At 45.4% G+C, this 22,370-nt stretch overlaps 1 protein-coding gene across 2 annotated transcripts in view; it reads right to left on the bottom strand.

The window, feature by feature from the left end:
* Nucleotides 1-17,765, bottom strand: part of SLC6A13 (solute carrier family 6 member 13) — a 36,310-nt gene extending 18,545 nt beyond the window's left edge. Inside the window, exons 1-4 of one of the 2 annotated variants that reach the window (XM_019793751.2) lie at nucleotides 17,265-17,765; nucleotides 14,549-14,755; nucleotides 3,055-3,189; nucleotides 39-179 (exon numbers count right to left, since the gene is read on the bottom strand). In XM_019793751.2, the coding sequence (XP_019649310.2) occupies nucleotides 39-179; nucleotides 3,055-3,189; nucleotides 14,549-14,755; nucleotides 17,265-17,442 (661 nt within the window). In that variant the 5' untranslated portion in view covers nucleotides 17,443-17,765. Of the gene's footprint in view, nucleotides 1-38; nucleotides 192-3,054; nucleotides 3,190-13,101; nucleotides 13,269-14,548; nucleotides 14,756-17,264 lie in introns of those variants that run through there. The other variant, XM_034645720.1, reaches the window with a different exon arrangement.
* Between the last annotated feature and the right edge of the window lie 4,605 nt (nucleotides 17,766-22,370).

The raw sequence follows: 22,370 nt of genomic DNA, 5'->3' as shown, positions 1-22,370 counted from the left end.
GCAGCAGGGGGAAGTGGACTCTCCAGGGGTGGCCTTACCTGTATTCCACTCGTGGCGGCAGCTTCCCCAGGGGAGGTCGACGGTGAAGCTGCTGAAGAGGTAGAAAAGGGCCCAGGCCAGGACGACGATGTAGTACATGTTCAGAAGGACGACAATCATCTGCGAGGCGTAGCCGATGCCTGCGGGGACAGCTGCAGGATTGGGCTCGGACAGCGGGCAGGGCTCTCACACGCCACCCAGCCCAGTTCAGGAGGGCGTTTGCACTCCACGGTCAGAGCCCTAAGACAGTGCTGGGCCCAGGCTCCCTGGTCTCTCATCTCCCTCCCTGGCAGGTGAGGAGGGACTTTTCTCCCTGTCTTCCGTTGCACTCTACCCTGGCTTCCCGTGTCCTTCCATCTTGATCGGTTCTGAAAATTCACTGATTTAAAGTTATTTTTTAAATGTATAAGACTAACTCAAAGATTCCAATAGTTAATGTTCCCTGGAATTAAGCTGATGTATTTCTGAAATATAAAAATACATGTTAAGAGCAAGAACAGGGGCGCCTGGCTAGCTCAGTCCATAGAGCATGCAACTCTTGATCTCAGGGTTGTGAGTTCAAGCCCCAAGTTGGGTGTAGAGCCTACTTAAAAGAAAAAAAAGGAGCAGGGATAGACAATTCACGTAGGAGAAAATACAAGTACAGACTTTTAATAATTGCAGGGGTGCAAAAGGAAACAATGGTGGGGGCGCCTGGGTGGCACAGCGGTTAAGTGTCTGCCTTCGGCTCAGGGCGTGATCCCGGCGTTATGGGATCGAGCCCCACGTCAGGCTTCTCCACTATGAGCCTGCTTCTTCCTCTCCCTCTCCCCGTGCTTGTGTTCCCTCTCTCTCTGGCTGTCTCTATCTCTGTCAAATAAATAAATAAAATCTTTAAAAAAAAAAAAAAGGAAACGATGGTGAGGTACCTTTCCGCATAGACAGCCATAGTGAAATTTTTACAAGTGATGTAACGCAGTGTTTCCAAATTTGTCCACATATTACAATTACCTGGCAATATTTTTAAAATTTCAAAGACAGACCTGAGACCAATTAAATCACAATCTCTGGGGGGTGGGACACAGGCCTCAGGATATTTTGAAGATCCCCAGGTGACTCCAATGTGCAGACAAGTTTGGGAACCCCAAATACCCAGAGTTGTGAAAGATATGGGGGAAAGATGCTTACTCAAATATAATGACATGTCAAGTCAGTATAATACTTGCATAGGACAGTTTAAGAAGCCAGATCAAGAGACATCAACTTGATTATCCATTTGATCCAGTGATCCTAATTCTGGAAATTTATCCCAAAGAAATAATTCCCAAAAAAGAAGGGCAAAGCTATCTCAACAAATACACATAACAACAGAATATAGCAATTTTATAAGTAATTGAAATAAGCAAAAAGCCCCAAACAGAGAACTGTTAAGTAAATTATGATATATCCATTCAATTGAAGTTTATGCAATCATTGTTGCATAAATTATTGTTGTGTAGAAAATGGAAAATAAGGGCGCCTGGGTGGCTCAGTCAGTTAAGCATGCCCACTCTTGATTTTGGCTCAGGTCATGACCTCAGGGTCATGAGATGAAGCCCCGAGTTATCAGGTTCTGCGCTGGGCGTGGAGTCGGCTTAAGAGTCTCTCTCTCCCTCTCCCCCTCCCCCACCCTCTGTCTCAAAAAAAAAAAGGAAGAAAGGAAAGAAGGAAGGAAGGAGAAAGAAAGAAAGAAAGAAAGAAAGAAAGAAGAAAGAAAGAAAGAAAGAAAGAAAGAAAGAAAGAAAGAAAGAAAAAGAAAGAAAGAAAGAAAGAAAAAAGAAAGAAAGGAAGGAAAAGGAAGGAAAGAAAGAAAGAAAGAAAGAAAGAAAGAAAGAAAGAAAGAAAGAAAAAGAAAGAAAAGAAAGAAAGAAAATGGAAAATAACACTAACTGAAAGTGGGGACATAAACTGTGTATATCCCAGATTAATAGATATGTAAACTCTATACAGAGAGAAAGAATGAGTGAAATGAATCACCAAAACTGGAACCAACACAAATGTTCTTCAGCAGGTGATGGTTAAATGAACTGTGGTCTGTCCATACCATGGAATCCGACTCAGCAATAAAGAAGAATGAACTCTTTATTTAAGAACCTGGATGGATCTCAAGGGCATTGTGTTGACTAAAAAAGCTAATCTCAAAAGGTTATAGAGACTATACAATTCCACTTATATAACATTCTCAAAATGATAGAATTAAAGAGATAGAGAACAAATAAGTGGTTGCCAGGGGCCAGAGGTGTGGCAGGGAGGGGCAGGTGTGAGTACAAAGGAGTAGCATGACAAAGATCTTTGTGATAATGGGACAGTCTGTATATTGATTGTGGTGATGGTGACACGTGACAAAATAACAATTATACACACACACATACACACAAATGAGTGCATGGAAAACTGGGGAAATCTGAATAAGATCTGTGGATAGTACCAATAACAATTTCCAGGTTATGATTTTTTTTATAGTTAAGTAAGATGTTACCATTGGGGAAAACTGGGTGAAGGGTACATGTGACCTCTCTGTACCAGTTTTACAACTTTCTATGAATATATAGTTATTTCAAAATAGAAGCTTAAAGAAAATGCTATATAGAGAGAAATATTGAAATAAAACACCCTAAAGTTTAAATAGTTATTGTGTCAAAACAGTAGAATTATTACTGATATTTTTTGTCATTTAAAATTCTTTTTAAATGTCTTGCAATTAATGTTTTGAAAAATGCAAAACCATTGTTATACATTTGTAAAATACATAGCTAAAATAGCTTTGCCCTCTACTTATTTAATCTGAAGCCTTTTTTCCCATCCTCATCCCCATCTTCTCTATTCTCTGATAGATTGGGTGATTAGTGCAGCATTGGGCCCACAAGTGGAGGGTTTAACATAAAGACACAGAGTCTTATGTGTCAATCAGCTCTGTTACTAAGCCACCCGGTCATCCCAAATAAGTTTTGTAACCATGTATGCAGATATCCTGGAATCAGGTACAAAGCTACTCACCCTCAAAGATGGGGCAAATCTTCCTCCAGGCTGTGACGCCTCCCTGGCTAGTGTACTGGCCCAGCGCTGTCTCCAAGAGGAAGACAGGAATGCCACAGGTAAAGAGGAAGATGAGGTAGGGGATGAAAAAGGCACCTGTGGGTGGGAAAAAGGCTTTCCATTACCTGGCACTAGCCTCCTCATAGTCCACATTCATCTCCTCCAGTTACCACCCCACACTGCCAGTCAGAATCCCCAGGGGTGTGGGACATGCAAAACTGTGGGGGACATCTCTCCAGATATCTGGAACCATAGCACAGATCAAGGGTCACCAAGTTACCTAACCAGCCCTTTCTTTCACTCTGAAAGTTTCAATCTATACCTACCAAGGTTTGCTCCCCATCGAACATCAATTATTACCTCAATTACACATAACTGTGGCAACAGCAAGGAGCTCATTGAATAATGCACATCCAGGAACATTAACATAGCCCACAGACTATAATTCTTTTCCAAGGAAATGACTGTTTTTAATGCTACACAGAGACTTTTAGCAGACTAAAATCAGATTTCCCTTTAGTAATCCTTTCTGCTTCAGTTTTCACAATCCTTTCTGCTCAGCTTTCTGCTGAGACAAGCATACTGATGCTAGAAATGCTGGCATTTTCTCCACTGTGGAGCTCTATCTGTTGCCAAGGTAGACAGAGGAGTTCACAGAGTACCAGAGAAGAGAGAATGCACAGAGGGAGAGTTCCAAATATCTGCAGGGAGTCCACTTCTAGCTTTCAACTGGGTGCTGGTCCAAACAAAAATAAGCACATATGTATGAGGAAACTACCCAAGGTAAGGGAAGGAATCGTTCAAAAAGATGGAAAGTAATGGTGCTCACACAGGACTAGGGAAAGTGCTGGCTCCCACCAGTCAGACTGGATAGTCCCAGAATTCACAGGGCATTGGAAAGAGAAGGCATTTCCTCAGAAATGGGGAATAATTAGCCCTAGATTGAGCACAGCTTTGGTTCTGTCTAACAAATCCTAGAAGCAAACCGAAAAGTATCAAATAACTTCACTAGTTCCAAACCAAGCTCAAGAATATTTATAGAAATATAATATACTCAGCAACCAGTAAAACAAAAATCACCGAATCTGGGGTCCAATCAAAAATTACCAGGAAAGGGGTGGCTGGGTGGCTCAGTCGGTTGAACATCTAACGTTTGATTTTGGCTCAGGTCATGATCTCAGGGTCGTTTGTGGGATTGAGCCCCATGTTGGGCTCCACACTCAGCTCGGAGTCTGCTTGTCCCTCTCCCTCTGCTCCTGACCCTACTCGCTCTCTCTCACTCTCTCAAATATATAAATAAATAAATAAATAAATAAAATCTTTTTTAAAAATTACCAGGGAAACAAAGCAGAAAAATATTACTCATAATGAGTAAGTAAATCAATCAATTGAACCCAGCCCATAGCTTACACTAATATTAGAATAAGCAGATATGGACGCTAAAATGATTGTTATAATTGTGTTCTATATATTCAAAATGTTCGACAGAGATGTGAAAGATATTGAAAACACCCAAGTCAAATGTCTAGAGATGAAAACCACAGGGGCACCTGGCGGGCTCAGCCAGTAGCGCATGTGACTCTCAATCTCAGGGTTGTGAATTGAAGCCCCACATTGGGTGTGGAGCCTACTTAAAAAAAAAAGAAAATTAGAGATAAAAACACAATGTGTGAGATGAAAAGTACATTGGATGGGATTAGTGGCAGATTAACAGCAGAAGAAAAGATTAGTGAACTTGAACCACAGAGTAGAAACTATCCAAAATAAAACAGAGAAAAGAGGTTTTTTTTTTTTTTTTTTAAAAAAAGGTGTCAGTGAGCTATGGGACAATTTCAAATAGTCTTATACTAGTAAGTGGAGTTCCTGAAGGAGATAAAAGATGGAGAGGGGGGATCAGAAAAAAATTTGAAGAAATAATGGGTGAAATCTTTCCAAATTTGATGAAAACTATAAATCCACATATCCAAGAAGCTCTATGAGTCCCAAGATAAGAAATACAAAAACACTATAACAAGGCACATCATAATCAAATTATTTAAACCAGTGATTAAGAGTTTTTAAGAGGAAATTTTAAAAGCAACCAGAGAGGGACACCTGGGTAGCTCAGGCAGTTAAGCATCTGCCTTCAGCTCAGGTCATGATCCCAGGGTCCTGGAATCAAGTCCCACATCGGGCTCCCTGCTCAGAAGGAAGCCTGCTTCTCCCTCTGCCTGCTGCTCCTCTTGCTTGTGCTCTCTCTCTGACAAATAAATAAATAAAATCTTTAAAAAAAAATAAAAATAAAAGCAATCAGAGAAGAAAAAAGACCCTTATGTACAGAGGAACAAAGATAGGATAATATCAAATTTCTCATTGGAAACAATGCAAACAAGAAGACAGCAATAAGCACATTAGTTAAATTACTGAAGGAAAAAAGAAACTGTTAGCTAGAATTCCAATAAAAATATTGTTCAAAAAATTGAAGTAATGCCTCTTAAGACAAACAACACCTGAAAGAATCCATCACTAGAAGATCTGCAGTATAATAAAGGTTAAAGAAAGACCTTCAGGCAGGGGGATGATGATGCCAGAGAGAATATGATTCTACACAAAGGAACAAAGAATGTTAGAAACGGTAACTACATACGTAGGTGAACATCTAAGAATTTTTTCTTATCACCTAAATCTCTTTGAAAGATAACTGACTGGTTACACAATATGAGGTGGAGTTTATAACATATGAGAACGTAAAATGCGTAACAACAAGAGCACAGAAGTCAAGAGGAGAGAAGTGGAAATGTATTATTGTAAGGTTCTTATGTGTAAGGTAATCACGTGAAGGTGAACTGTGATAAATGAAAGATACATGCTACAAAACCTAAAACAATTGTTCAGGGACGCCTGGCTGGCTCAGTTGGTTAAGCATCTGCCTTTGGCCCAGGTCACGATCCCAGAGTCCTGGGATAGAGTCCTGCATAGTGTTCCCTGCTCAGCAGGGAGCCTGCTTCTCCCTCTGCATCTGCCCCTCCCCCTGCTTGTGCTTTCTCTCTCGCCCTCTCTCTCCCTCTCTCTCTGACAAATAAATAAATAAAATCTTTAAACAAATAAAATAAAACAAATACTCAACTAACATTAACAGAGACTTGTGCCTAATAAGCCATGAAAGGAAGAAAGCCAACAATGAAATAATAAAAAATATCCAGTTAATTCAAAAGAAAGCAGAAAGAGAGGAAAAGGAGAACAAAGAACTGATAGGACAAATAGAAAACAAATAGTAAGATAACTGATTTAAACTTAACTGTACAAACTTAACTGGATAATTGCTTTAAATGCAAATAGTCTAAATATCCCTCATAAAAGGCAGAGATTGTCAGAGTGGCTTCAAAACAAAAACTAGCTAGACTCAGCTGTATGTTGCTTGAAAGAAATGCACTTTAAATATCAAGACATGAAAAGAAGGTAATCCTGCCTTTTGAGACAACATGGATGGACCTTGAGGACATTATATTTTCAGAGAGAGAATAAGAAACATAGTATGTCCGAGGGCCGGAGACCCTAGTTCTCCTCTGGCTTTGGCCTCTAACTTCCTGGGGCCCCTAAGGAAGTGTCCTTTCTCTATGTTTCTCATTAGCAAAGTGAGGAGTAGAATAGTGATGTCAGGTCCCTTCTGGACCTGACAGCCCAACTTTGTTGTCATCCACGGTCCCTTTGCTCATGTCCCAGCCCCAGACCAGTGACCACAGCTCAGAGCACCAGAGGCCTCAGCCACCATGAGCTCAGTACTCCAGCAAATCCTGTATGTTCTCACTTAAATGCAGACCCTCAAAAAGCCAGATTTGGGGGCACCTGGCTGGCTCAGTCTGAAGAGCATGTGATTCGTGATCTCAGAGTTGTGAGTTCAAGCTCCACGTTGGGTGAGGAGATTACTAAAACAAACAAACAAACAAAAAAACAAACTGTTAAAAAATAAAAATAAGAAAGCCCAATTTGTGGAATTAAAGGGTAGAACAGTAGTTGCCAGAGGCTCAGGGATGGGGGAAATGAGGGGATAAACTTGCAGCTATTAAATGAATAAGGTCTGGCGATCTAATGTACACGGCACGGTGCCTGCAGTGAACAATACCGTATTGTATACTTGAAAGTTATTAAGAGAATAGATCTTAAGTGTTATCACCAAGAAAAGATAATTATGTGAGGGAATGGAAGCATCAAATCACATCATTGTGTAATCATTTCACAGGGATACATGTATCAAATCATCATGTCATACACCTTAATATATGTTATGTCATAATATCTCAATAAAACTGGAAAGACATATTTTTTTAAAAAACAGGTCTGTGGCTGCACTGGGACAGGGTAGCAAAGGTAACAGGCAGGAGAAGGGGACAGGAGCAGACTTGGGGGAGTCATGAATATGTCCATTATCTTGATTGTGGCAACAGTTTCATGGGTCTGTACATGTCAAAACTTATCAAATTGTACACTTTAAGTATGTACATTTTGTTGTAAATCAGTTATATCTTAATAAAACTGTTTAAAAGGAAATTAATGGGGAATAGCATTCTGCGGTTCTTCACCTTCCCGCTCTCTGGCTTGTAGTCGACACATCCGTAAGTCACACTGAGGAAAGCACCTGTTTACCACAAGGGCAAAGAACTAAAGATCATAAACATCTCAGCCTAATATGTCCATAAATCAATCCAAGACTTGTTGAGCAGGAAGGGAAAATTCAGGAAGAGAGAACTCAGTAGCCGATATGAACAGTTACTGCTCAGAGTGGAAAATATGGCAGAAAAAGAAGGAGAACAGAGAAAGAAAGACAGAGAGAAAGACAATTTTCAGCCCAGCTCGAGCCCCTCCTCCCCATCTTTATGCTACCTGCTCTTTCCCAAAAAACCGAGCCAATGTTTAACTGCAGTCGGTTCTGTGGTCAGCTCTGCTCCCCTCATCCTCTGCCTCTTTGAGCACGTGGACAGCTGGCCACAAGGGGCAAGGTCCACATTCAAAAAGCTGAGCCACTGGCCCATAAGGGGAAGGGGTCAGGGGAGTGATGGGCCCCAAAGGGACCCAGGTGCAGACTTGGGGGTGCTATGGGGCACTCCACCTCTTTCACTGCCCAAGCCCTGGTCACCATGATTAAAAGATGGAGGTAGTCCTAGAGATGGAGGATGGAGGTCAGTTACCTGCTCCCCCATTCCGGCGGGTAAGTCTCCTTCCCCAAATTCTGAGGTGTCCTGGTAGGTTTCCCCATGAGATGGGAGAGGCCACATGCCCAACCTAGAAAGGAATCATTCTGCAGGCCACCCTTCTCAAAAGGAGCCCATTCTGTGGTGTCATCCAATGTCCCAGCTAGTATTTTAAAGCCTAAACTTGAGCATATATGAGCCGTTAAGGTGCTGGAATCAACACTAATCTGACCACCACCGGGGGTTGAGTCAGTAACTAACAATGGTAGCAAATCATCACACACTCACTACTAAAATCTCGATTCTTATATGCAGAAAAAGTGCTTCTTGTTTCTCTTTGTTAGTTATACTAACAAGCAGCATCAAGGTGATCAGTTGTCCCCGAGGCCGGGTCCTATTTAATCCTCTTTGCTTTGGTGTCCCTGTGGCCTCTGTCCCTATGATCTAGGTCTGCCCTCCCCCCACAGCCTGCTGCTCTAAGGTCCCTATTCCTAGAGATCCGGCTGTGGGGCATTCTGTTGTAGCCTCATGTGGGGTCTCCAGACATTCCAACTCAGTCTGCCAGCAGCCAGGGTCCAGGGAGCTGGAGAGACCCCAGCTGAAGCCCCATGAAGGATCTGGGTGTCTGGGGACTGAAGATCAGAAGGGAGGAGAGCTTGGAGGGGGATAAGGAAAAAGAAGTACCTGTCCTCTCACACAGTGACCTCCAGCTGGTGTTCTATGACTAGCAAAACCCAACAATTCCTTGCACGAGCGACTCTTCCCCTGGTTTTCAGCAACCTTGACTTAGAAAATAACTATGGGGTGCCTGGTAGCTCAGTCAGAGGAGCATGTGACTCTTGATCTCGAGGTCATGAGTTCACGCCCCATGTTGGGTATAGAGACTACTTAAAAATAAAATCTTAAAAACAAATACCTAGGGGCTCCTGGGCGGCTCAGTCGTTAAGCGTCTGCCTTCGGCCCAGGGCGTGATCCCAGGGTCCTGGAATCGAGCCCCACATCAGGCTCCTCTGCTGGAAGCCTGCATCTTCCTCTCCCACTCCCCCTGCTTGTGGCTCCCTCTCTCTCACTGACTGTCTCTCTCTCTCTGTCAAATAAATAAATAAAATCTTTAATAAATAAATAAATAAATAAATACCTAACTCTATAAAATCTTTTTTTTAAAAAAATTAAGTATTAAATGGTTGGCAGATGATCTGTTTTCATCTGGGCTGAGATTGGTGGGCAAGTAATTTAAATTCCCTCCTGGCAGAGTTGACCCCTATTACCCAAACCCTCTCCTACCACCTTCCCCCAGCATCATGCCTTTTGGGTTATCCAGAGACTTCTCATCCCCATGACTAGAGCTTTAGGAGACAGGCCCCAGTGGAAGGTCTTGTTTGCTTTTCCCTCCAGGGAGCTGAGGGTGGAGAGCTTGAGAAACAGTTCAAATGTGCAGCGTCTTCAGCCACTTGGCCGGCAGGAGACCCATCCCCAGTACACGGCACTGTCAGGACTATGCAGCACTCATACTGGCTTCTTCCTAGCCCGGGCGGAGAACACAGCAGACGTGTACTCTGCCCACTCCTGAGTTTTGCCCAAATAACCCATATTTCCTATTTCTAATTCTTTTCTGCCTCCATTATCTTGAACCCACTGCAAGCAGTCTTTGCCCCGGCTTCCTGATGTAACTGCTCCTACAAGGTCACCAACGGCCCCCATGCCACCAAAGCCAACACTCCGTTCTCCTCCATATCTTTCCTAACCTATCTGCAGGATCTGATGCCGTTGTTCCTCTGGCCTCCCTGACCTCATCGCTTTCCTCGCCTCCCAAAACACTTCACTGTCCTGGTTGCCGTCCTTCTGCATTGGTTTCCCTTCTCTGTCCCCTGCTGGTCCCTCCCCTTCCTCCACTCTTTGTTGTCTCTTCTCACCATGAAAGTGCTAATCACCCTCAGATTTATATCTCCCATCCACCTCTCTCTCACAGACTCCAGACTCCTGTGTTTTACTGCCTAGTGGACAGCTCCCCTTGGATATCTAATAGATACGTCAAGTCAGTGTTCCCAAAACGCAACTCCTTATTTTCTTCTTAACACCTGCTCCTCTCGTGGCCTTCCACATCGCAGTAGAGGGCACATCCCTCCTCCACAGTGCTCAGGCTGCAGCCCTTGGCCTGCTGGGACCAGGCAGTAGCAGTGGAGATGACAAGAAGTGTCAGATTCTGCGTATGTCATGGGGGGAGTCTCCAGTCCCAGGCGTTCTGGGTGTTGAGAACTCAGTCCGTCAGCAGCCAGAGTGCAGAGAGCTCAGCTGAAGGCTCATGTTCAGAAGCACCCAGAATCTGGGTATTTAGATAGAGCCAACAGTTGGTGGGGGAGGGGATCAAGGATGACTCTAGCGTTTTCAGCCTTGTAACTGGTCTGCTTCTGCCCTGACTCCTGTACACTCAGTTCTCAACAGCAGCCAAAGAGATTATTTTAAAATGTAAGATCATAGAGGTGCCTGGGTGGCTCAGTTGGTTAAGCGTCTGCCTTCGGCTCAGGTCATGATTCTGGGGTCCTGGGATCGAGCCCCAAGTCGGGCTCCCTGTCCTGCTTCTCCCTTTCACTCTGACCCTCTCCTTCCCCGCCCCTCCCTGCTCGTGCTCTCTGCTCTCTCTGGTGCTCTCTTTCTCAAATAAATAAATAAACAAAATCTTAAAAATAAATAAATAAAATGTAAGATCATGCCACTCCCACTCAAAACCCTGCTTCATCTCCCATGTCACAAAGTCTCACAATAACCGACAAGGGCCTCCGTGACCTGCCGCCTCCGTCCTGTTTACTTCTCTGACCTCAGCTTCTATCTACTCCCCTCCCCGCAGCCCCTCAAACAAGCCAGTCAACCTCTTGCTTTATGGCTCTTAAATCTTCTGTGTCCTCTGCTTGGGGCACTTTTACCCTCAATATCCACACAGCCAACTCTCTCACTCCTGGCAAACTTTAGTTCAAATGTTCTCAGTCCCCACCCCACACACACACTCCTGATCCCCTTTACCCAGCTCTCCTTGGTCTTTTTCCAGAGCCCCCCTTAACTTCTGATATACTATATAGTTTTCCTACTTAGTACGCTTGTTGTGTATTGTCTGTCTCCCTCCTCTAGAACATAAGCCCCACAAGGACAGGGAATTGTTCTGTTCTGTGCATACGTGGATCCCAACAACTTAGGAGAATTCTGGGCAAATGGCATGTAGCCAGTAATTGCTGTTGAATGACACAGTCAGGGTCAGGGTTTGGTGGGCTATGTGCTGGGGCAACTGGCTGAGATTGGAGACTCCAGAAAGCCATTGGGGGGTGGGCTGGCACAGGGTTTGGACAGCAGGGAGGGTGCTCACCGAGGAGGTGATCAAGGTAGGTCTCGCTCGCACCCATCCCCCTGAAAAGCTTTTGATCTGAAATGGGCTTCTTCATATCACTTCCTCGGGTTTTTGACTACAGTGTTTCACTGTTCACCTGCTTTTCTACCATATTCTTGCCTCGGCCCTTTCTCTGCTCAGGAACTCACTTCAAATTGGGATCTACCAAATGTTAAAGCTGGAAGGAACCAAAGAAGACATCATCTGTATGTTATGTTTGGAACTAAACTTATGTTTGGGGACTTTTTCATCCCTGACCTCACCACTGAACAAATATGGATAATAATAAAGTGCCTAGCTTATCCTTCCACTCTGCCCCAAGCACAAAAGTGGCTGATTAAGGCTGGGAAGAGGAAGAAGAGGCCCAGAAGTAGACTGATGGGGTCCATTACGTGAGCACGGTACACCCCAGAGTACCCCAGCATCCTTTTCCAGAACTTGCTTAAAGCACTCCTCTCATCCCCTGGAAGTCCAAGTCCCAACTGGAGAATCATGGGTTTAAATAAAATCACTAAACCAGGAGGAAAAAGGGTCAAATCAACGTAAGTGGTCTCCATTCTCCTCATCTTCCTGCCTCATACGGGGGGCAAAGTGTCCTGCCAGAAAGAGGCACCAGTCTGTTCCTTGCCAGACAAGGTGAGAAGAGGAAGTGTGGGCCCCATTCTCTGTAGGAGCTTGCTTTCCCGGGAAGGCGAGGGGAGTTGAGTGATGACAGAAAGGTTAAACTGCTGGAACACCAAAAACCAGGCCTGTCTAGGTCCCTCTAAGGACAACACATATCCTCAGTGAGTCCCTCTTACCTTGGCAAAGGAGGCTTTCCATTAATTCCCTCAGTGGCCCTGGATGACTCATGCCCTTCAGAGCAAACCTGGGCCTCAGCCTCTAGCTCCAAAGCCCCTCAGAACACTTCCCTCCAGCTGCTGTCGTCCATCAAGGAAAAGAGGAGTCCTAAGGCCCTGCTTTGATCAAGGGAAGAGACTGCGGGTGGCCGTGTGAGGAATTAAACAGAGTTTGACTGGATCCAGGACCCCTGAAAATGACTCTCCTCTCTCGGTCAGAATCAGCATGCTAGAAGGCAGGCTCTCTCCAGGAGGAAGCGGCCACACGCTGTCACACCCACCCCTTTCCCTCACAAGCCCATGGCAAGAACCAAGGGCCCCTGATGCTCTTCCTGGGCCTGCATTTCCACCCGAGACAGTCACACGCTCCCGGGTCTGCACAAACTTACCAGAGCCCTGAGGCAGAGCTCGGATCCAAACACTGCCAGACAAACTCCCCTCAGTGGGGTGAGCCCACACCCCCCACTGCTCCTGGTCACAGCTCCCTTCGCTTCCCCTTCTTCAGCCCAGTGGTTTTGCGCCAGAAATCACTAGAAATCACTCCCTCCCACCTCTTCATGCACTCCTGCTAATTCCCAGGCCAACCTTTACCCAATTCCAGAGAGGCTTGGGGAAAGCTGCTCACCTCCTAATCTTCCTGCCATGTGAGGAGCTAAGCTGGTTACTAGGCTCCAGATGGAGTCCCAAGCCCAGCTTAGCCCCCAGACTCCTCCTCCGCCCTGAACCAGCCTCGTGCCTCCACCCAGTTCACTGAAGGGAGGCAGATGGAGTGTCCAAGCCTAGGTTCCAAGTGGAAAGACCTCCTTCCTTCCCTCACAGTGCACACGGAACAAAGTCCTGTGATTTCAGGCTGCTGGCCAGAAATCCCCGGGGAGAAAGGACATATCAGCCCATCCCCTCCTCTCTAGAAACATACAAGTTAACTTCCAACTCCAAGGCCAGCCCTCCGATTGCCACAATCCTGAGAATAGGACTCAAGGGGTTCAGAATGTCTCTGTACCCCCCAACCCAGCCCTCCCATCTCCACGGTCCAAAACCACCGGTAGACGGAGCTCCACGCATTTGGAGGCTCCTACTCCCCTGAAAAATGGTAGGTGTCACATTAGGGTACCCTCTAATCCTTGTGGCCCACAAAATAACCACTGCCCTCCGCATCTCCGCACGTGATCTAACTCTGCGTTTCCCCTTCCCCCAGCCCAGACTGCAGCCTCACTTCCAAACCACATCTGGGGAGCCCCAACACCTATCAGCTTTACCCACCAACAAGGCGACCTTCCTAACTACGGCTCACCCAGAACGCTTCAGGACCTGAGAAATCCCTCCGAGCTCTCCCACGGAGGTCTGGGATTCCCTGAGAGTGAGTTACTGGTTGGAAAATTACCACCCCTGCTGTGGGAGCTACCCCCAGCGGGCTGGACTGGGGTGAGGGTAATGAGAAGCCAAAAAAGAGCTAGGAAAGAGTTGGAGTTAATACCACATACAGACAAAATTGCAGTGGGGAATTTTTAAAGGAGAGCTGTTAGTATCAAAGGTTATGACACTGGGAGGGGTTGGGTAATGACTGCCTTAGGGAATGTCATGATGCCAGTAGTGTAGGGGAGGACACAGACTAAGGAATCTCATGACCATAGGACAGTTAGTATCAACATCACCTTCAACATAGCTGCCATTTATTAAGCACTTCACACACATTACCTCTAATCCTCACAACAACTTGAAAGGCAGGTACTATCTTAATTTACAGGAAGAGCAGTTCAGGCTCTGAGGGGCTTGAATGACTTGCCCAAGATTACACAGAGATTAAGTAGCAGAGCCAGAGTTCAAACTCTGATCCAGCTGGTTCCAAACCTATATTCATATTCCCAGGCTGCCATACCAGTATAGAAAAAACCCCGGGGAAGTCATGTAATCTATCTAGGTCTCAGTCTCCTGCAGTGTCCTTCCTGACTTGTAAGGGTCTTTCTAACTCCAGCATGTCTATGCACCCATGGGACTCCCCCATAGGGGCAGTAGTGCAGGAGATGGAGACATCCTCCTTCCAGGGGTAGGTGGGGTGGTGCAGTGGCTCTCACCTCCCCCATTTTTGTAGCACAGATAGGGAAACCTCCAGACGTTGCCGAGGCCAATGATCTCCCCGGCCACCGACAGCACAAACTCCATCTTGTTGTTCCAGTGTCCCCGTTCCAGGGTGCCATCTTCCTTCGCCTTTTCCATGACTGGGTACGCTGGCTTTGTCTCTCCATTACTGGTTGTGCTCGAGACCCTGCTATCCATCCCACCTGGGAAACAAGCAGAGGGCTCTGTTACTGCTGAGATCGTTGGGAGGAAAGCCTTCCCCTTCCTTCTCCAGCAAATTCCCAAGGGAATGAGTGCGCTGGAAAAAAGTAGATTCCTACCCCCTGCCCACAGGCCCAGTCCTCCTTAGCATCTCTTATTGGTAAAGGCGGAGTAACAGCTGCTTAGAATGTATATTCCTTTCCTGTTCAGGAAGGAAGCGTGGATACCGAGGTACAGGCATGGCTTCCACTAGGCAGGTCCTCTTGGGTTGGGGCTTGTGGATATGGAAGACTTCACATGGCCCCTGGGTTGTCCGAGTTCTCCCTGCCAGCCTACGACTCGCTTTGTCTGTGTTAGCATGCGCTTCAGTGTCTGTGTTCTGTATGCAGGGATAGTTGAAAGGATCCTCAAGGCCTCTGGACTTTAGTCTAGTGAAATAACTGTGACAGTGAGTAAAGATTTGGCGTTGAAGGTGTTCATTGTTTACAACAGCAAAAAATGAGAAAGTACATAAATGTTCCAAAATGATAGGTAGGTTAATAAATTATGGCACGTGCATACACTGGACTACTATACAGTCATCAAAAATTATGTTGCAGAAGAAAGGGTAACAAAATGAAAGTGTTCACAATATGTGAAGAGAAAAGTTATTAAATAGCATATATGATGTGATTATACTTGGAAAAGATTTTACAAAGTGTATGCATTGAAAGATTAGGATAGCTACCAAAACCTTTCTCTCTCTGTGGTTGGATTATAGGAATGTTTTCCTCATTTCCATTTTCTCTATTTTCATCAAAGAACATGATTTATTTTGTCATATTAAAACAAAAGGAAGTTTTTACAAAATCTTTCCAAAGGAATGGGAGCGGCTGAGTGGGTCCTGGAATTCGGAAGGAGATGGGCTGATCTTTCCAGCTACCCTTCCATGGCTCTCTAAAGTCAACATAAGAGAAAGATGAACTACACGCTCTTTTTCTTTTCTGGTGATGACACACACAGGAATCTGTTATGGTAGAAGAGAGAGAATGAAATGAATAAAGAGCCACTGTTCCAAACTCTTCACTGCCCTATTCTAGACTCTTATTGGGATTGAAGATAAGGTTGGATATGACTCACCTTTAGTGACCAACTACTACCAAGCACTTTAAATGGATTTGTTTCCTTTAGTCCACACAACCGCCCCGAAATGTACGCTGTGTTAGTTCTGCTCTGTAACTAAGGAAGCCGCCACTCGGAGAAGTTAAGTAACATGCCTGCTGCCCTACAGCGAGTCAACGGCACAGGCGGGACTTGGACCCACTGTCCCTGCTCTTTCCACTAAATGTCTCCATTACCCTGCCTACCCAGGTTTATCAGCATGTCTCAATAAGCATCATCCGATGACTCCCTCCTGATTTTATACGATGGTCCCTTTCCTGGAAGCAGGCAGATGGACTTTCTCAGACACCTCAAGAAAAATTCATGTGAACAGAACTTTCTCAGTGGGAGCCTCGTCTGCCCAGACTTCCCTATGGCTCCGCCTCCCCAGCCGGGCTACCTCAGGGATTCAAAAAGTCACAGAGAAAGTGACTTTTATTTATTTGATAAATTAGGGAATAGGCTCCCAAGATTGTGAGCTAAGAAGGAGAAGCCCAACCAGGTGGTCCCAAGAAGCTGTTCCTCAGTCCTTTCGAGAAGCTTGTCTAGCATCTTGTGTTGGTTCTGAGTCTCCCTTTACTATCCAATGGGTGCCTTCCTATGGTGGAACGCCCTCTCCCTCTGCTCCTTCATCCTCCCGGGCCCTAGAAGAAACAGCAGCCCTCTCCTGGGTCCCTGGCCTCATTAGGGCACCCTTCTCAGAAGTTGCACAGTCCGACAAGCCGGGCACAGAGCTCGGCTCTGCGCTGTCCCACTCGCTGTCTGGCTCTGGGGAAGTGAATTAACTACTCTGAGCCTCCGTTCACGCATCTGTAAAAGTGAGAAGGACTAAGCGAGGCGATGTGTATAAAGTAAAGCACTTAGTAGAAATAACAGGCACTCAAATTTTTATTTTCTTTCAGTCTTGCCGAAGAGTGTTCATGGTCTCATCTCACAGAGAAGAAAGACTTTCTTTCCTCTCAATGGAGGGTTCTCGTCCTCTAACTCACCTGGTCCCTCAAGCCCACGGCTAGCCCAGAATATAGCATCTAGTCTTTGCACGTGCACACATAAGTGGCAGGGCATATTTTCTAGGAGGATCCAAAAATCCTTTGGTTGTAAGTCCTATGATCTTACCAACCTGGAGTCTGATACTCAGAAACAGAAGAAAAAGAGAGAGAGAGAAGAAAATGTCACCAACCTTAGTGCGCTTGCTGCCAGAGGTCCAGGCAGGGGGAGAAGAACTATCTAAGGGGGAAGGGGAAGGGGCTGGCTATTTAAAGTGTGGCTCCAACTCCTCTTTGGCACTTGTAATTCTAGACTTGGCCCAGCCCACATTCCGCCTCCTGCCTCCCCACCCCACTCTCCCTCCCCTGAGCGCGGAAGACTCACACGCGAGTGATTGCACAGCCCGGGGAGTGTGAGCACACTCTGGCACGTCAGGCTGTCTTCCCCAGAGCTCTCCCCAGAGGGATCCCGCCTTCCACCCTTTCTCCAGCTCCGGCGCCCCTGTACTCCCATCAGGAAGAGGTGTTCCTTTGGTCGGGTGCCCTGTAGATTGCATGAACATTCCTCTTCTCCTTCTGCATTTTATGATTTGGTGTGGACCATGATTAAGAATAAAGATACGTATAGGCACCTGAAACTAACGTCATATTGTGAGTCAACTCTACCTCAATAAAAAAAAATACATTAACGGAATGAAAAAAATATCAATCATTGTTTTTGCAGGTTGTACCATATTATCTATTTTTTTATTTTTTACTTTTTGTTTTACTGGCAAAATTATATGCATAAAATTCAATAAAAGAAAACTTTTGTCAGAAAAAAGAATAAAGATACAAAGATTACAGAAATCTGAGAAGTCAGAAAAACCTCAACACACACACACATTTTTTAAATATTTTATTCATTTGTTTGAGAGAGAGCATGAGCAGAGGGGGAGGGGCAGAGGGAGAGGGAGAAGGCGACTCCCCTCTGAGCAGGGAGACCAATGCGGGGCTTGATCCCAGGGCCCTGAGACCATGACCTGAGCCCGAGTCAGAGGCTTAACTGACTGAGCCACCCAGGCGCCTGACAGACACACATTTATATACATACGGAAAAGTCTGAAAACATGTTTATGAAACAATTAATACTAGTTCTATCTGGAGAGTATCCGGAAATGAAACATGAAATAAGGGACATTTTTCACTTCTGTTTTTGAAGCTTTGAGATTTTTTGGATAGTTAAATAATGTGCTACTTTTGATTTTTTTTAAATATTTTTTTTTAACCAACAAGGAAAGGAAAGTTGCCAAGCTTTAAGATAAAGCAAAGCCCTAAACTCAGCCTAGGCAGAAGAGCTGGCTGGGAAGAGGAGGCAGCCGCTGTCCAGCCCTGGGCACTGCATGCTTCGTGTCCGGGCAGGAGCCGAGCGGGGTGGCAGAGCCCCAGACCAGCAGCTGGGGTGCACACTGGGCCCGCAAGCGCCCTCGGCGCCGAGGCCAGATGGTCCAGGGCAGAGTCCCACCTCTGTTGCTTTCCTCTTTGTGGCCTCATTGCTCAAAAACCTTGTTTTCGAGAAATCTATAAAAAGGGGCGCCTATTCCTTACCTTGCAGGGTTGCGTGAGGTTTCGGGAGATAACGAGCATATGTAAAGGGCCTAATACATAGCAAGTCTTGGAATGGTAGCTGGTATTGGCCCTTAGGAAATCATTCACAGTGAGCCGGGAAGGTTTCCTGAAGGCAATGAGATCGAGAGACCCCTGAGCAAAGCTGGGTTTGGGCCAGACAGTAAGAAGGAGTCAGGGGGTGGGGGCAAGGTTGGGGGTGGATGACTGAATGGGATAAAAAAAAAATGTGCCTGGGGGTGCCAGGGTGGCTCAGTTGGTTAAGCTGCTGCCTGTGGCTCAGGTCCTGATCCAGCCCCGCATCGGGCTCCCTGCTCAGGGGAAAGCCTGCCTCTCCCTCTCCTTCTTTCTCTTGCTCTCTATCACTATCTCTGTTTCTCTCTCTCTCTCTCTCAAATAAATAAATAAATCTTAAAAAAAAAAATGCCCAGGGAGCCTCGCAGAGATGTTTCAGCTGCCCCTTCTCTCCCCTTTTGACCATCCCTCCATCTTATTTAACTGTTAAACAAGAGACCAAAAGTGTTCTCTGAGAGAGGTTGCAAACTCGTACAAAAAAGTCCATTTTCAAATGCAATGCTATTAACTTCTATGTTTACTTACCATCACATGGTACTTACTAATGACCTAGTAAGTGAGCTGCTAAGCATTAGAAACTCTAGTATTTGGAACTGAAAATGACCGGATAACTGGATTGTGCTGAGGCCTCAGATAGATATCGGTACAGTATTCTAAGTTAGGACACCCTAGAGCCTTTGGCAATGTTGCACAGCCCCTCCTATGCCCTCTGTGCGCAAAAGTTGGGGCTCCCAGTTTCCAGGAAAGACTCTCGGTGACCAGGGCATCACCAGGATCAGGCCGAGCTGCTTCAGACTGTATTAAGAGTCATTTACAGTTGCTGCTCTTGTACCAAGGAATGTCTGGTTTTTCTTGCTGATTCTATGGCTTTTACATAACCAATTATATATTAGCTTTTTTTAAAGATTTTATTTGTAAGTAATCTGTACACCCAACGTGGGGCTCGAACTCACAACCCCGAGGTCAAGAGCTGCACGCTCTACCGACTGAGCCAGCCAGGTGCCCCTTACATATTATCGTTTTGATTGCTATTTTATCCCTCTCCAAGTCTTTGTTATCCCCAATTTCATTTTCTCCATAAAGTAGGAATTGATGCTATAAGTCTTTTGCCCTGTTTAGCTCGGCCAAAGTTTTAAAACGTTTGAGAACCACTGGTAAATGAGTGTTGGTGACACTTCCTCACAATACCCTGTCTGGAGGTTAGCACAAATCAGGCAGGAATAGCCTTGCTTCTAAGTCACGTTGTCAGTGTCCTTTGCCCTCCTGGATCAGGAAACCTGGAAATAGGGAAATCTAGAATTAGCATTCAAGAGTTCTCACTCAAGAGCCTGCATTCATTTTAAGACTCGCTCCAGACTGTTAGGATGACGGGGGGTGTGCTCCCCAAACAGAAATAAAGTGAACCATGGAGAAAGTGAGCCTGGCAGGTCTTGGCTTCTATCCAGTTGACCATGGGCATATTTCAAATATGCCATGATATATGCCTTTAGCAATTTTTTCTCTCTACTAGGAGTGGCACAGGGCAAATAAATTTTCGAAGGAGTATGATTCATTTCAGAAAGAATATTTCTGAGCAATACCAGTTTCAACATTGGAATGGGTTGGTGAAGGAGGTGGTGGGAGATCTTTAAATTAATAGGCATAAGTGGCACCTGGGTGGCTCAGTCAGTTAAGGGTCTGCCTTCGGCTCAGGTCATGATCCCAGGGTCCTGGGGTGGAGTCCCATGGTGGGCTTCCTGCTCAGCGGGGAGTCTGCTTGTCCCTCTCCTTCTCCCCTCTGCCCTGCTCATGCTCTTGCTTGCTCCCTCTCTCTCAAATAAATAAATAACATCTTTTTAAAAAATTAATAGGCATAGTTCTGTTTAACCACAGGGGCAAGGAACCTCTCGACCTTTTCAGACTCTTTTCAAATATCACACTGAATGGGAAGAAAGGAACAAGTGGAATAAACTAAAAAAATTAAGGTTTTATTAAAACTGGAACAATCTGAGCAACAAAATGAATAAGGATGGCACCGGATTTTAACCCAAAGAATGAAATATATTCACAAATCCATGCTAATATAAATAAATACATCAATTAAGTAAATAAATGGGGGGAGGACATCTCTTCTGTACAGTACAATTCTAATTAATAAAAGTAGAAGGAAAGCAAGAAATAGAAACTCACCATTAGACAAACACCACTCTAATAACTGTTGGAGACAAGATCCACCGATGATAGCTAAAATTAGTGAGTGAGAAGTTTACGTAGTCTCAAAGCATCTCCCCCAAGATATTTATTAACTACAAAGAGAGAGTAACTTCATGGTGGAGACATCAGACAGAAACCACCAGAAAGGCCAACATCTCCAGTAATAAGACATATCACTATCCACGTCGCAAACTGCAGGAGATGACGGACGAAGAAAAACACAACCACACTTCTGCCAAAAACGCAGTTCAGTCACGAGGAAACATCAGACAAAGCCACAGTGGGGGATACCGGACAAAATAACTGACCAGTGCTCTTCGGTGAAAGACAAGGAGACAGGGACTGTTTTAGGCTGCAGGAGACTGAGGGGAAATAACGCTCACATGTACCCTGGGACCCTACCTCAGGTCCTAGACAGGACGCTGGGAAATTCGAAGAAGGCCGTTGGGTTGATGGCGCTCCACCGATGTTACATTCCTGTTCTGACAGTCGTGCGACGGTTGGCTAAGATGTTCACTTTGGGGGTATATGGAAACTGTACTATTTTTACAACATTTCCTTAATTCTAAAATTAATTTAAAATAAAAAGGGTTTTTCTTCAAAGATGATGATTTGCTCCCTGACTACTGCCGTCCAAGCACTTGACCCTGTGGGGCAAAGCACCGGGACCACAGGTGTACTGAAAACGCCGAAGACTCCTGTTGTGCTGTTCGATTTCAGGGAGGATAGCCTAAATTCTACAAGCCCAAGGTCTCAAAGAAACAAAACTTAAGAAGATTAATAATATCAGTCATCACCATTACTCATTTTATCGGGCACTTCCAGTATGCCAGGCACCGTGCTGAGTGCTCTCCACGCGCCATCTCATTCACCCTCAGAATAAGCCTGTGAAGCACAGGCAGAGGCCGCTTTTGGGCAGCAGGCTTGAACAACGGAAGCCTGAGTCAGGTAGAAGGGCCCACGGTGCCCCCCACCCCCGCGGGAATACAGACAGGACCATCAGGGGACCCACCTCAGAGTATCTATAAGCTCTAACAGGCCAGTGGGTTACTGACACCCGGCCGCAGGCACCAGAAAGGAGAATTCCATACGTGCCCGTACCTCCTCGCCCTTCCCCCTTAAATGCAGCCCCCACCCACTGCCTGGTGCCACACAGCCTCGCCTCTGCTGTTCTGCCCTCAGCTCCCTTGCCCTGTCTTCAATAAACCTTTATCTCCTTTGTTCTGCCTCGGGTGAATTCTTTCACCTCCCGCGCTGCTGGCTTCCATCCAAGTGGGTCCCCCCACATATGGGGACCCCCATTTGATCAGGAGAGACAACAGAGATTGCTAGTATGATCTCTAAAAATGAGAAACCAGTAGATAAATAAACAAATAAATAAATAAAGCCCCAGAAAGTAAATGACTTTCTTAAGGTCACGTAACTAGAAAATGTTTAGAGGCAGAATTTGAACTCAGGCTTGTAAGATTTCAAAGTCCACTACTTAACAACTACCAGGCTACACTTTAACTCCAGGAGGGAAAAAAGACAAGAAAAGGGCCACCAAGCACAGCTCTGGCGCTGTGTGTATCTGCGCTATTGCCGGCCCACAGGATTAAACATGGCTTTCTTAGGAAAG

Source organism: Ailuropoda melanoleuca, chromosome 16 (assembly GCF_002007445.2).
Source record: "Ailuropoda melanoleuca isolate Jingjing chromosome 16, ASM200744v2, whole genome shotgun sequence".
Classification (NCBI taxonomy): Eukaryota; Metazoa; Chordata; class Mammalia; order Carnivora; family Ursidae; genus Ailuropoda; species Ailuropoda melanoleuca.
Note: the sequence above shows the minus strand (reverse complement) of the source record. Positions and strands in the feature narration are given on the sequence as shown.